At 49.3% G+C, this 13,167-nt stretch overlaps 1 protein-coding gene across 11 annotated transcripts in view; it reads left to right on the top strand.

Annotated features, from left to right (window-relative positions):
• The window catches only part of Sipa1l3 (signal induced proliferation associated 1 like 3), a 218,558-nt gene that overhangs the window by 120,268 nt on the left and 85,123 nt on the right, over positions 1–13,167 (top strand). For all 11 annotated transcript variants that reach the window (XM_013149874.3, XM_063252656.1, XM_013149873.3 and 8 more), the window contains 2 exons: positions 2,854–4,653; positions 8,392–8,522. In XM_013149874.3, the coding sequence (XP_013005328.2) occupies positions 3,162–4,653; positions 8,392–8,522 (1,623 nt within the window). In that variant the 5' untranslated portion in view covers positions 2,854–3,161. The remainder of the gene's footprint in view (positions 1–2,853; positions 4,654–8,391; positions 8,523–13,167) is intronic.

A 13,167-nucleotide genomic window follows, 5' to 3' on the forward strand; every position in this document is an offset into this window, starting at 1 on the left:
GAGAAGAATTCAAGATTAGGGATGTGACGGGGTTTTATCAAGAGCACAAGGCCCCAGGTTCCATTTCCAGCTTCACAAATTAATCAATCAATCAGTCTAGAAGTACATTCTAATCACTCAAAAAATAGCCAATAAAAAGTAAGACCTTCCCTTCCATTCTTGTGATACAAATTTCAGTACTGGGGGTATAACAGTGGCTCACATTTGTACAAGGTGAGAGACTGGTAATGAATAATTATATTCTTAAGTGCCAAGGAAAAAATGAAGCAGAAAGGCTTGGGATTGTTGAACAGACACACAATTCCTTCCCCAGAGATAACATGATTAGCTGTTTGTCTATTTCCTTTCTTCCTTCCTCCTTTCCTTCTCTCTCTATATCTGTCTCTCTGACTTGCTTTCTTTTTGTGTCTGTCTCTGTCTCTGTCTCTGTCTCTCTCTGTCTCTCTCTGTGTCTGTACTGGGCATTGAACCTACAGCCTTGCATATACTCTACCCTGAGCTATATCCCCAATCTGTTTCTTGAAAGTCTTAGAATCTTGTGTGTATGGTAGTGTGTTGTTATTGTTGTTGTTATTTGTTTTGCTTTTGCAAGATGTTACATGCAATTACAGATTTCTAAATTCTCTTGAAAAAATCAGATAACCTTGCTAGCCATGGTAAGACATACCTGTAACCCCAGTACCCCAGAAGCTGAGGCAGAGGGTTGTTTTAAGTTCAATGCCAACCTGAAATGCATAGCAAGATCCTGTCTGAGAGAGTGAGAGAGAAAGTGACGCAGCATCCACATTCCTAAAAGACTGCTGGGGGATCGGAGATCCATGTGCCTCTTGACAGATGCTCCTGCTCTGATTCACCATGGGCTCCTCCTGGCCTCTCTCCTGTGTGTCTCCCCAAAGTAGCACTTGCCCTGTACTGTCTCCCTGAGTGTCTTCAGGGTTTCTCCTGTGCTTACAGTTGACCCCACTTCTCCTTTCCACTTCATGCTCCCCTTCCTGAATCCATGGGCTAGCCTCGCTGCTTTGCTCCATGAGTCTGCTTCCTGTTTCCCTCCTGGTTTCTCTTTGTTGGTTCACTTGGTACCTCTCGGGACACAAGTTAAGAAATACCCACTGCACACACACTAGAAATCATTAATCAGAATGGCTATGCCTGGCTCTAGACTTTAAGGAACGGAAAAGTTATTGATCATTTTGACCCAGTGCCTAGCCCACTGTAACACTCTGTTGTGCTAAATTAAACCACCTCTGTTGACAGGAGGAAGCTGGGGCAGCTAAGGTTTGGTCATAGATGTTGAGCTCCCTTCCCTTCCTTTCCACGTCCTCTTTTAGCAGTTTAAGGTAGAGGCTTGGGGAAGTCATTCTGCAGACTACTGGACAGGAACATGAATTTCCTTCCCCAGGGGCCTTCAGATCAGGATGTACTTAACCTCAGGTTAGGCACAGGCTGTCTTTCATGTACTCATTCACACAGTAAACAGTCACCGAGCAGCCTGGATTCCAGTCTGCCCCAGTCTTACAGGGAAAGGGAGCACAGTATATCTGTGAATAACTGCAGCATGCCTGCTGTCCTGGAGCTAACAATCTAGTTGGGGAGACAGGGAATGGATAGTATAGTGAATAAATAATCACAAAACAGTTTTGGTTGTTAACAGTTGCCATGAACAGTCTGCAGGAAGCAGAGTAGGTGATAGAGAAAGGCTTGGAGACAGGGCTTCCCTGTCTACACAAGGTGATTTGGGAAGTCTCTGTGGAAAAGTTGCCTTTGTGGAAAGCCAGTGGGATTTGTGTTGACTCATCTGTCATTTTTGCTTCCTTTCCGGCAGACTGGCTGTGTGGGGTGGACTGCAGAGCAGATGGCCAGTTGCCTGCCCTCTCAAGCAGCCCCCATAGGGAATACAGGGGCAGAGGAAAGTGTTAAATGGCACCACATGTATTTTAAAAAGTGGAAACTGCACAGGACAATGACCCCCTTCCTTCAGCAAGTAAATAGGATCAGAATAAATGGTGGCTGCTATCAAGTGGATGGGACTTAAGAAAAACATCTGCCAAAGCAGAGTCTGGTTCTTATTTGGAACCTCATTTGAACAAGTCAGCTCAACAAAAGAAGCCTTTGAAATAGTATTAATGCCGGGCATGGTGGTGCATGCCTGTAATCCCAGCGCTCGAGAGGCTGAGGCAAGAGGATCGTTGTAAGTTTGAGACCAGCCTGGCCTATGAAGTGAGCTCAAGGCCAGCTCAAACTGTATAACGAGACCCTGTCTCAAAAAGCCAAAAAGATTTTGTATTAATTCAGATGAGTACCATAGTAACCTCTTGGTTATTTTTATTTAATGACCTTAACCACTAGAGATACACACTAAAATGTTTATGGGTGAAATACCTGCTATCTGGATTTACTCTGAAATATTATCAGGGCCAGGGTGTGGCTTATTGGTAGTGCACTTGCCTAGCATATATAAGTCTCTGGCTTCAATACCCAGCACCACAAAGAAAGATAAAACATGATAAAATATTTAAAATAAAAGATTGGGTGAAAAGATAAAACAGGATGGCAAACGACTGGCAGTTGTTAGAGCTGTTTTTGAATATGATGGAAAATCTCCATATTAGAATCGTTTGCAAGTTTGAGATCAGCCTGGGCTACAAAGTGAGCCCAAGGCCAGTCTGAACTGCATAGTGAGACCCTGTGTGTTTTAAAAAAAAAAAAAGGAAGAAAAACAGAAAGAAAATCTCCACACTAAAAAGTTTTTAAAAGATGAATAAAGCTGTACAGAAATAAAGAGCCACATATCCTATTTTCTGGGAGCAATAGGATGTTTACCCCCTCTCACAATTTCCTTTTTTCTCCTTTCAGCATGGCAGGGAAGACACCCTTTCCGCCTGCCAGACCATACCTGCTGCTGCTGCTTACTCTGCCCTGCTGAGCCACTCATCTGGACCCCCCCAGGACAGCACCTGCCCCTGAGGCTGTCCTGGCTCAGGTGTCCACAGCAATGGTGGAGAACTGGACTCCACAGACTCACAACCTGCACATCTGGTTTCAGGGGCCAGCATCCTTCATCCTGGGACTGGTGGCCCTGAACAATGGCTGAGGCCCAGGGGACCCCATAGAGTCACACCACAGCTTCTGGGGGCCAGAAGCACTCCAGTGCCCTGTGGACTATGACCACCTATCGGCCCCTTCCCAATGATGGTGTGGACCTGGCAGCCAGCTGTGGGGCCAGGGGCACCGATGTCCTCCCAGGGCCACACACAGGGGACTATACTTCCATGGGATTCTGGGCCCAAAATGGCAGCATGTCCCAGCCTCTCAGTGAGAGCCCAGCCACTGCCACCACCCGCCCCAGCCCCACCACCCCTGCCATGCCCAAGATGGGTGTGCGTGCACGGGTGGCCGATTGGCCACCCAAGCGAGAGGCCCTGAGAGAACAAAACAACCCGAGCCCCTCACAGGACACAGATGGTATGAAAGCCACCAAAGTGACCCATTCCATGAGGAGCATACAGAACGGACAGCCCCCTGCCAGCACCCCAGCCGCCTCAGGGTCCAAAGCTTTCCACCGAATCTCAAGGAGAAGATCCAAAGATGTGGAATTCCAGGATGGGTGGCCGCGGTCACCTGGCAGGGCCTTCCTTCCCCTGCGGCACCGCAGCAGCAGTGAGATCACCCTCAGCGAGTGTGATGTGGAGGACATGGTGGAGCCTCGGGGGCCCCGGCACACTGGAGGTGTGCTGCCACTCTTCCGAGAATATGGCAGTACATCCTCCATCGACGTGCAGGGGGTGCCCGAGCAGAGCTTCTTTGACATCCTCAACGAGTTTCGCAGTGAGCAGCCTGATGCCAGTGGTGGTCAGAGCCTTAGTGAGTTCCTGCAGGCAGACCCTGGGCACGGGACCAAGGGGGACTCCCGCAATGGGCAGCCCCCCAAGGACAATCTCCTCCCACTGCAGCCCTTGAAGGAGAAAGAGAAGGCCCGGAAAAAGCCCACCCGGGGCCTGGCATCTGGAGACACTGTGGACTCATCCATCTTCCGCAAACTGAGGAGCTGCAAGCCTGAGGGGGAAGCCAGCCGGACCCTGGGTGAGGCTGAGGAGGGTCAGAGCCCCCCAGAAGCCAGCAGACCTTGGGTCTGCCAGAAGAGCTTTGCCCACTTTGACGTGCAGAGCATGCTGTTTGACCTCAATGAGGCAGCTGCCAACAGGGTGTCAGTGGCACAACGGCGGAACACCACTACAGGGGCCTCAGCCGCCTCCGCTGCCTCAACCATGGCGTCCCTCACAGCATCGAGGGCCCACAGCCTTGGGGGCCTGGACCTGGCCTTCACTAGCACTGAGGACTTGAACTGCAAAGAGAACCTGGAGCAGGACTTGGGAGACGACAACAGCAACGACCTGCTGCTCAGCTGTCCACACTTCCGAAACGAGATCGGTGGGGAATGTGAGCGCAACGTGAGCTTCTCTCGGGCCTCTGTGGGCTCCCCAGGCGAGGGCCACCTGGCTGAGCCTGCTCTGAGCACCTATCGCACCAATGCCAGCATCTCAGTGCTGGAGGTGCCCAAGGAGCAGCAAAGGACACAGAATCGGCCGCGGCAGTACAGCATTGAGCATGTGGACCTGGGTGCCCGCTACTACCAGGACTACTTTGTGGGCAAAGGTGAGGGGATGAGTGGGCCAGGCTTATCTCTGATACCTCACTGCCCATGTGTCTCTCCTGAGCCAGGCTGTATTCCTGGTACACTCAGTTCAACAGGAAATGAGACCTGCCTGCTGGAGATCATGAAGACACAACACACAGAGCCATTCCAGCATTTAGCTTCGTGTCTCATGCCTGGCATTCCATAATTCTTGAGCTACGTGAGGCCATAGATTCCCAGTTATTCTGCAAACACACGCTCAGTGCAACTATGTGCTGAGCACTTTTTAGAACCTGGGGATATAATATTGATTGCCTTCAGGCACAAATCCTGTCTTCCTAGAACCTAGTACCTTAGGGAAGTCAGATAAACAGTGATACCTAAATATATAAGATATTGTGTGGTGCTAAGTGCTGCGGAGAAGAGGAAAGCACAGAGGAGGGAAATGATGGTCGGGTAACAGTTGCCATTTTCAGTAGGGCGTCAGGGAGGGCCTCCTCAGAGGTGGTACTGAACTGCAGGAGTTGAGGGAGGAAGATGTGTGAAGGTTGGGAACAGCGCTTTTGGTATGGGGATCAGCAGGTACAAAAGTGAAACTAGCAGGAGTGCTGGAACACACTTGTAATCCTAGCACTGTGGGAAGCAGTCACAAATTTGAGCCCAGCCTGGGCAGTTTAGCAACTTAGTGAAACACCATCTCAAAAAATAGGGCTGCGGATATAGCTCAGCATGCAAGCTCTGATTTTGATTGCTAGTATGGGGGCGTGGGGTAGGGGTCGGTGGGGAGCCCTGGAATGTTAGAGGACCAGTTGGGAGGCCAGTGTTGCTGGGGTAGTGACTGTAGGACAGTAGGAGGAGCCTTGGCGGAGAAGAGAGAGAGGAACAGAGCACATGGGACTGTGGGCTGAGGTGGAGACTCGTTTCTATCCTGGAGAGGCAGTCACTCGGGAGCGCTCTGAGCTGAGCACCGACTCATGTTCCTGGCCTCCCTCTGGTTGCACATCAGGAGCAGACTTGTGGTTGGGGATGAGCAGGGAGACCAGGCAGGGGATTACTGCTTGCTGAGTCAGGTAGAAGTGAGGCGTAGGGAAAAACCATATAGAGAAGTTCCAGCTTCATTGTGAAGGTGGAGCTTGAATGTGTGGAAGTAACAAGAGAGAGATGGCTTGAGGCATCCTTTGGGTTCCCGATGTCGTGGGCCAGTTCAGTGGGGCAGCACAGCCTGGCACAGAGACCACAGACAAGATCCAGGCGGCAGACGCACAGAAGGAAGCTGCCATGTAGGAACCTGGCAGCTTCAGCTGGCTCTTGTTGCACAAGAAAAGCAGATAAACATAACATTAGCAACTTTCTCAGTTTTTGAAGATTCTCTTGAAATTCACATTTTTAATGTAAGCACAAGTAATTTTTAAATGCTGGCAACTATATTGATTGAAAATTTCTTATAACTGCTCGTAACATGGCTAAATAATAAAGAAGTATCTCTCATTGAAGAAATCTAGAGGTTAGCAGCCCAGCACCCCTCTAAAGAACTTTCTCAGAAGCCCTAGCCAGCTGTGGTTATTGGCTACTCCTGTCCAGAAAGAGGCTAGGAAATGTAGATACTAATTAGATAAAATCCATCTTTTTGCCCCTTCCCAAAAGAGAGGGGTTTAAAAAAAAAAAAAAAAAAAAAGACTATAGGTGATAGGCAGCTAGTACCCTGTAACAACTAGTTTAAAGAATTGTTAAAGCAGTGGCCTGGAGCCTAGGAGTGTAGCTCAGTGGTAGAGCACTTACTTGCTTCATGTGCACAAAGCCCTGGGTTCTACCCTCAGTAATGGGAAGAGAAGTGTCCGGGTCAAATTTTCACCCCTCTGACTGTCCTCATGTGAGGAGTGGAGTTGACTCTGTGCCCAAACCAAAATGACACCAAGATTGAGAATAAAGAGATGAAAAGAGAAGTTTCAGACAGTTACCAATCAAGAGGAAGCTGATGAGGCAGTGTGAGTCACTTGAAATAGACTTTAGGACGAGAGGTACTTCTTGGGAGCAGAGGGGCCCATTTCATGTTAATATTTAACATTCACTAAGGAGCTGAGAGTAAGCCTCTAGCTGGGTCGAGGGGAATAAACAGGCTACATACAGGAACACAGCTGCCAGACCCACGTGGCCAGACCAGTTGGCAGGTTCTCTTTAACACTGGTAAAGATCTAGTAACCAGAAAATAAGGATGTACAGAATGTGAATAACCTCATCAAACTTCGGGGGGAGGTAGCAAGTAGTAAGCACTGATGCAGCTTTTTAAACAACCTTTTCCTTTATAAAAAATACTTCATTGATGCAGAGCATGATGTTGCATGCTTGTAATCCCAGCACTCTGGGAGACTGAGACGGGAGGATTCAAAATTTGAGCCCAGCATGGGCAATTTAGTAATAGTGAGACCTGTCTCAATCAATTAATAAAAAGTTTTTTGAAAGGCTGGGAATGTAGGTCAGTGCAAAGGCCTCTGGGTTCAATCCCTACAAAATGAAACAATTAACAAAATTAACAAAATGAAAATGTATTTCTTTTTTTTTCCTGGTACGGGGGATCAAACTCATGATCTCGCATTTGCCAGTCAGGCACTTACACTGCTGAGCTAAACCCCTGGATGAAACAATATTTCTTTGTAGCCCTGGAAATTCATAAATAACTTCGTCATTCACCAGGTATTGAGTACCTACTGTATACAGTAGGTATTGAGTATCTATTGCATACTAAAAAGGTACTGGGAACGCACAGGTGAACAGACCACCACCACCTATGAGCTTCAGGAATGAGCTATTGTCTGTGAAATACAGTATTTATGCTTCTCTGTTCTGTTAGGACCATCAGTTGGCACATTTTACTCTTGGATTACCATTTAATTCACTGTGTCCCTCTCATGAGGAACCATCAGTTAAGTATTGAGAGCACCAGGATGAGAGGTAGCTCCTCGCAATGCTCTTGTGTAGAGGCCAACTTTGTGGACTTGAGTCCAGATAGACTGGGAGTGGGTTCCTACCACAAATGGAAAGGATGCTAAGGTGGCAGCATGTTTTAGAAGAGGGAGACAGCTGAGTTGTCATTGAGAGGAGAGAGCAGGAGACTTGCTCCCTGATTCACTAAAGGCTCTGTCCGTCGCACTGAGGGAAAAAGTGCAGTGTTCTAAGTTACCTAGGTCTAAAGAAACTTACGGACCTGTGTCATGGTGCAGAGCAAGCATGGTACTTGGGGGGTGTGAAAGCCAGCACTTAGGCCAGGCACTCACTGTTCATGCTGTGCCTGCCGTGGACTGACGGGCCATCCATGAGCCCACTCGGCTGCTAGGGATACTATCAAGTGACTTGGCCTGGGCTGCACAGCTGATCTCACTCCAGATTTGTGTTGGCAGAAGGCTCTCTAGGGTCTTAACCACTTCACAAGGGCTAACGGGCAGCTCAGCCAGCCAAAGCATGTGCAGACGGAATTAATGACAGGAGAGCTAGGTTTATTACTCACCATACCGTGTACTAAGTGTTGCATCTCTAGCCTCATGTCACCCTCACATGAACTCCCAGAAGCATGGGTGGCATCAAGGTCTCTGCTGCACAGGTAAGAGGGCCAAGGCTCAGTAAAGTTCTGAGAGTGACTGTGCCCAGGCATGAGGTGTGTGTGAGCATGGTCCTGCCCTCCGTCCCCCCACCTGCAACCCCACTTCCCACCCTCAGGCCTGCCTCAAGATGGGACTCTCAACTCACCTGCTTTTATTTCTCAGAGCACGCCAATTATTTTGGTGTGGATGAGAAGCTGGGGCCAGTGGCTGTGAGCATCAAGCGGGAGAAACTGGAAGACCACAAGGACCATGGACCTCAGTACCAGTACAGGATCATCTTCCGGACTCGCGAGGTGGGCCCTGGTGCTGGCAGTGTTAGCCTTCCCCTCTTGCTCTGAAACAGTTCTGGGCTCAGGGTGCTGCTCTAGTGCCCCTCCTGTATCTTCCAGCCCTTAAACCGAGAGAGCTGTCCTGCCAGTCTCTCCATTTTACAGAGGAGGAAACAAAGACTTAGAGAAATGAAGGACAAGATCAGTGCATAAGAAGCCAGGACTTGAATGCAATGTGTGACTTGAGAGCACAGGACTACAAAAACCCATTTGTAAGAGATTAACTCTCATTAGTGTACAAATAATGGGGGAGGTGCGGGAGCCTGTCAGGTTCCTGAGGTGTCTTGCTTGATGGAGAGAATTAAGGTCACAGGCCTCAGGCAGGGCAGGGGAACTGGAGAATCTCAGCAGGCCTGCTGTTGTGCTGATAGCTCAGAACATTCCCCACTGCTCCTTCCGTTCTAAGCAGTCAATCTGTGTTCCTGATTAGCGAGGTCCCCTTGACTAAAGGTCAGCTGTGGCCAGAGGAAAAGGCCTATTTAGGGCACCCCTATTCAGTAAAAGTCTCCATCATAAGTGACAGAATCCTGTTTCAAACTGGCTTAAGCCAGAAAGAACTTTCCTTGGTTCATGTTACTGCACATCCCAGGGGTGGGGCTATCTTCCAGCTTGGCTGGGCTCAGAGATTCCACCCAAGTTACCAGCTACCTCCTAGAAGCTCGATCAGTGTAGCTCTCCTTTGCATAGTGAGTATTATTCTCTTCTGCTACCTGCAGGCTTGCAGCATGTCCTAGGAAGAGGAGACAGCTGTTCAAATCTGTTGTATCTTTATAGCTTCCCATTCATGAAGGAACTGACTCTCATGTGCCAGATCTCTGGCGCTGAGTGAATCCTAAGCCCACACCCTAGTGGCTAGGCCAGTCCCTGTGATCAGGGATAATTGAAGAAGCTGGCCAAGTCTAGGACATGTGCTCTCTACCCTGGGGCCAAGGCCTGGCACTGTGATTGACAGTTCCCTGGAGCCACCCAGGGAAGAGGGGGGACAGAACCTTAGCAAAAAGAGGAGAGAAACAAGCCAAACAGAAATTATGGGGGCTTCGAAAGGCCCAAGAAGGGACAACCTTTTCCAAAAAGGGGGACTCACCAGCTAGGCAGGCTTCCCAAACTGGGTCTCTCCATGGGCGTGGCATCTGCCCAGGCAGAGGACCCAGCAGGTGAACACTGCCAGGGCTTTGAATTCGAGCCAGCCACATCCTGGACCTCATCCAGGCTGACAGATGCTGTGCTGAGGGCCCTTGCCGTGTCCCCTGATGAAGACTTTCAGTGGGATGTCATGAAGTTTTGCGGCAGCTGAGGAGAGTGGACCCCAAAATCATATATGTGGACTGCAGGTGGATCCAGCCCGTCCTATGCCTGCCCTGAGCACCAGGGCAAAATGGACGGTACCAGCTCTGATGGCGTCAGGACTTGTGGGCTTGGTGACTCTGCTGGGTGAGATGGGGGATGTGTCTCACAGCTGCTCGTACTGCTGCACATCCACCAAACCGTGCCCGGCATTGTTCACTGTGTGCTCTTTACGTATATTAACTCCTTAAATCTTATCCAGGTCTTGGTGAACACTTACGTCCTCACTAATGTGACGAAAATGGCTCAGAGCCATTAGGCACTTGCCCAAAGCCCCCTCCAGTAGGTGGCAGGCAGGGTGCATCTCGGTTTCGACCACTGCATGTTGGACTCATTCATGAGTGATGAACTCAACTAACTCAGTGCCAGTGTTTTGTTTTGTTTTGTTTTTTAAATGACAGCAGAATATGTAGGATGAATTTTTGAAGTACTGGAAGTCCTATAGGTCATGAGTCTTGAGTGCAGATACAGCATCTGGATACAGCTTTCCTTTGGTTCAGCAAGGTGTAAACAGGCTCAGTGCCATTCTTGGTAGTTCCATGCTTCCATTTCCTACCCTTGGCACCCACCAAACTAGCCTAAGGGGGCTGCAGCCCACCCCAGACTGTGCACCAGGGCCCTTGAGTCTCATGGCCATGCCTGGACTCATCTATCATTACCTCCTACCAGCCTGGAGCTGGGCCCTAAGCATCCAACAGGGTCAGATAGCAGAGGCTCAGGGCTGTCACTCCTGAGGCAGACAAAGCGAAGAAAAGAGCCAAATCTACTGGGTGCTTAAATCTTGAGATGGTAGCCGGGAGTGGTGGCTCATGCCTGTAATCCCAGCACTCGGGAGGCTGAGGTGGGAGGATCGTTGCAAGTTCGAGACCAGCCTGGGCTACAAAGTGAGCTCAAGGCCAGCCTGAACTGCATAGCGAGACCTCATCTCAAAAAAGACCAAAAAAAAAAAACAATCTTGAGATGGGATGGTCAAGGGAGGTATTGCTGGGAAGATGACATTTCTGTAAAGACCTAAAGGAGGTGAAAGAACCAAATGAACATCTTACTGGAAGACATTCCAGGCAGAGGGAAAATCCAGTGCAAAGGTCCTGAGGTAGTTCTATGCTTCGTGTGTGGAGGCCTGGTCTGAGTTCTAGTTCTACGCAGAAGCTCTAGAACCTGGAACATGCACTTCCTCTCTCTGAGCCTTACTTTCTCTGTCTTGTCAATCCCAGGCTTACAGAATGATGGTGTGGCCTCTGTGATGTGTACAACATAAAGCAGACAATGCTGGACCTGGCATTTGGGGAGAGAACTTAAACCATCCCAAAAGGCCTTAGCCTGACCCCCAACCCCATCACACCCAGGTCATCCTTGTGTGTTGTAGTCCACTCTGAGGTTCACAGGGCTCTCGCAGACTCGGTACTGGGCTCTGTTCCTTGCAGGCTGCCTTATTGGACCCTCAAGCCTGTGGCCCTGTCATTTAGAGTTGGAGTGACCTATGAATTTGCCTTTTTCCTAAGACCCTCCTTTCACAGAGGTAGAGTAGAGGGTCACATAACCCAAAAAGAATAGTAACGGAAGTGTTTTACAATCCACTTATCTGTCAGTTCCTCTCATTTGTCCCAAGATGTGGGACCTGTCATTATCCCCACCCTTCAGACAAGGACTCTGGATCCCAGCAAGATCGTCACTTGTCAGGGTCTGACAGAGATGTGGCCCCTGGCTGCCCTTCTGCTGAGCCCATGCCTGTAACCACTGCCCCTTGGCACCTGTCAGGTCAGGTTTGAATCCTGGCTCAGGAATCAGGCATCCTTCGGCTCAGCATCCAGCATACTCCAAGGTCACATGGCTTATCCTCTGTGCAGCTCAGCCTCTTCTCTGTAAAATAGGCTGTGTGCCTTGACCTTTGTCCTAGTGGTGGGAGGTCCTCTGGGCTGGCCCCTCGTGGAGAGGTAGCATAGGCTGCAGGGCAGCAGGAGCTCTGAGGACAGGTGCCATGTGGCTGACGACACTGTCCCAGCCGGTGTTCTTTTCCAAGAGGTCAGAGGCCCATGCTGAGGAGCACACTTGACCTCACAGAGGACTGTGTCCTCCTCCTGTCCACATGCACGCCTGAGGCTCCTGTAAACCAGGGCACAGGACCCGGGCTGCCTTCCAAGCCAGCTGGCTGGCCTGCCCCAGATGGCTGCCCCCAGCCACCCCACAGACAGCCTAGAGTGGGCCCGCATCTCCCGGCAGATGGGCTATGAGCATTGGCAGCGCCAAGCTTCCCACCGAGGCAGTCGACTCAGAGCCGGGCTCGGGTACCACATGCCCAAACACGGGCTCCCAGAGAGCCCAGGCAGGATGAGACACAGGCCAGGGCTGCCCTACCCGTACCCCTCACTGTCATAGGCGCCCCCAGGTGCTGTGAACTCCCTTTGCACTGGCAAGCAGGAGTTTTTGACCTCAGTTTTGATAAGGTTAGAAGTTTTTTTATTTAAAAAATATTCAGTGCTAAGAAAGTAAACAGTATGTAAATATGCAAAGTGTAAGATAAAGCCGGGGCTAGGGATTTAGCTCAGTGGCATAAGAGCCTGCCTGGCAAGTGTAAGTTCGTGAGCTCCATCCCCAGTATCAAAAAAAAAAAGATAAAGCCAGGATATAGTGTCTAGTGGGACCCCATCTGCATTCAGCCGGTACCTCTGATTTCATGTGTGTGCGGGGTGTGTGTATATACGTGCATACACACAGACTTACAATATCTCTAAAATATATTGTTAGTGGGCGAAAACAAGCTGCTGCTTCTTGTTCAAGATTAAAGCATTTTAGGACTAGGGATTTAGCTCAGTGGCACAGCGCCTGCCTGTCAGGCGCAAGGTTGTGGGCTTGATCTCTGGCACCCAAAAAAAAAAAAAAAAAAAGATTAAAGCATTTTAATTTATTTTTATTATTTGAAAAATAAAATTTTATAACCATAAGAGAATAACAAAGTTAATATCCCATGTATCGTTATTTTTCAAAGTAATTACTCAAAGTGCATGACATCAATACAAAGATTCTCTTACAAAAAAGAAACAAACTGATGGTGCGTACACATGTGATACATTCACCTGTAGCAGTGGCTAATGCCATTGAGCTCTCACTGCATGTGAGACACAGAGCTAAACACCACATGTGGATTTTCTTACTGAGTCTTTTCAGTGCTTGAGGTGGGCACTCTAATTCTTGTTGTGTGGAAACAGGAAATAGGCACAGACAAATTATGCCACTCATCCAGAGTCCAGAGCTAGGGAGGGATGGA

This window comes from Cavia porcellus, unplaced genomic scaffold, assembly GCF_034190915.1.
Source record: "Cavia porcellus strain 051 isolate PalLab524CR breed Dunkin Hartley unplaced genomic scaffold, mCavPor4.1 scaffold_7, whole genome shotgun sequence".
Classification (NCBI taxonomy): domain Eukaryota; kingdom Metazoa; phylum Chordata; class Mammalia; order Rodentia; family Caviidae; genus Cavia; species Cavia porcellus.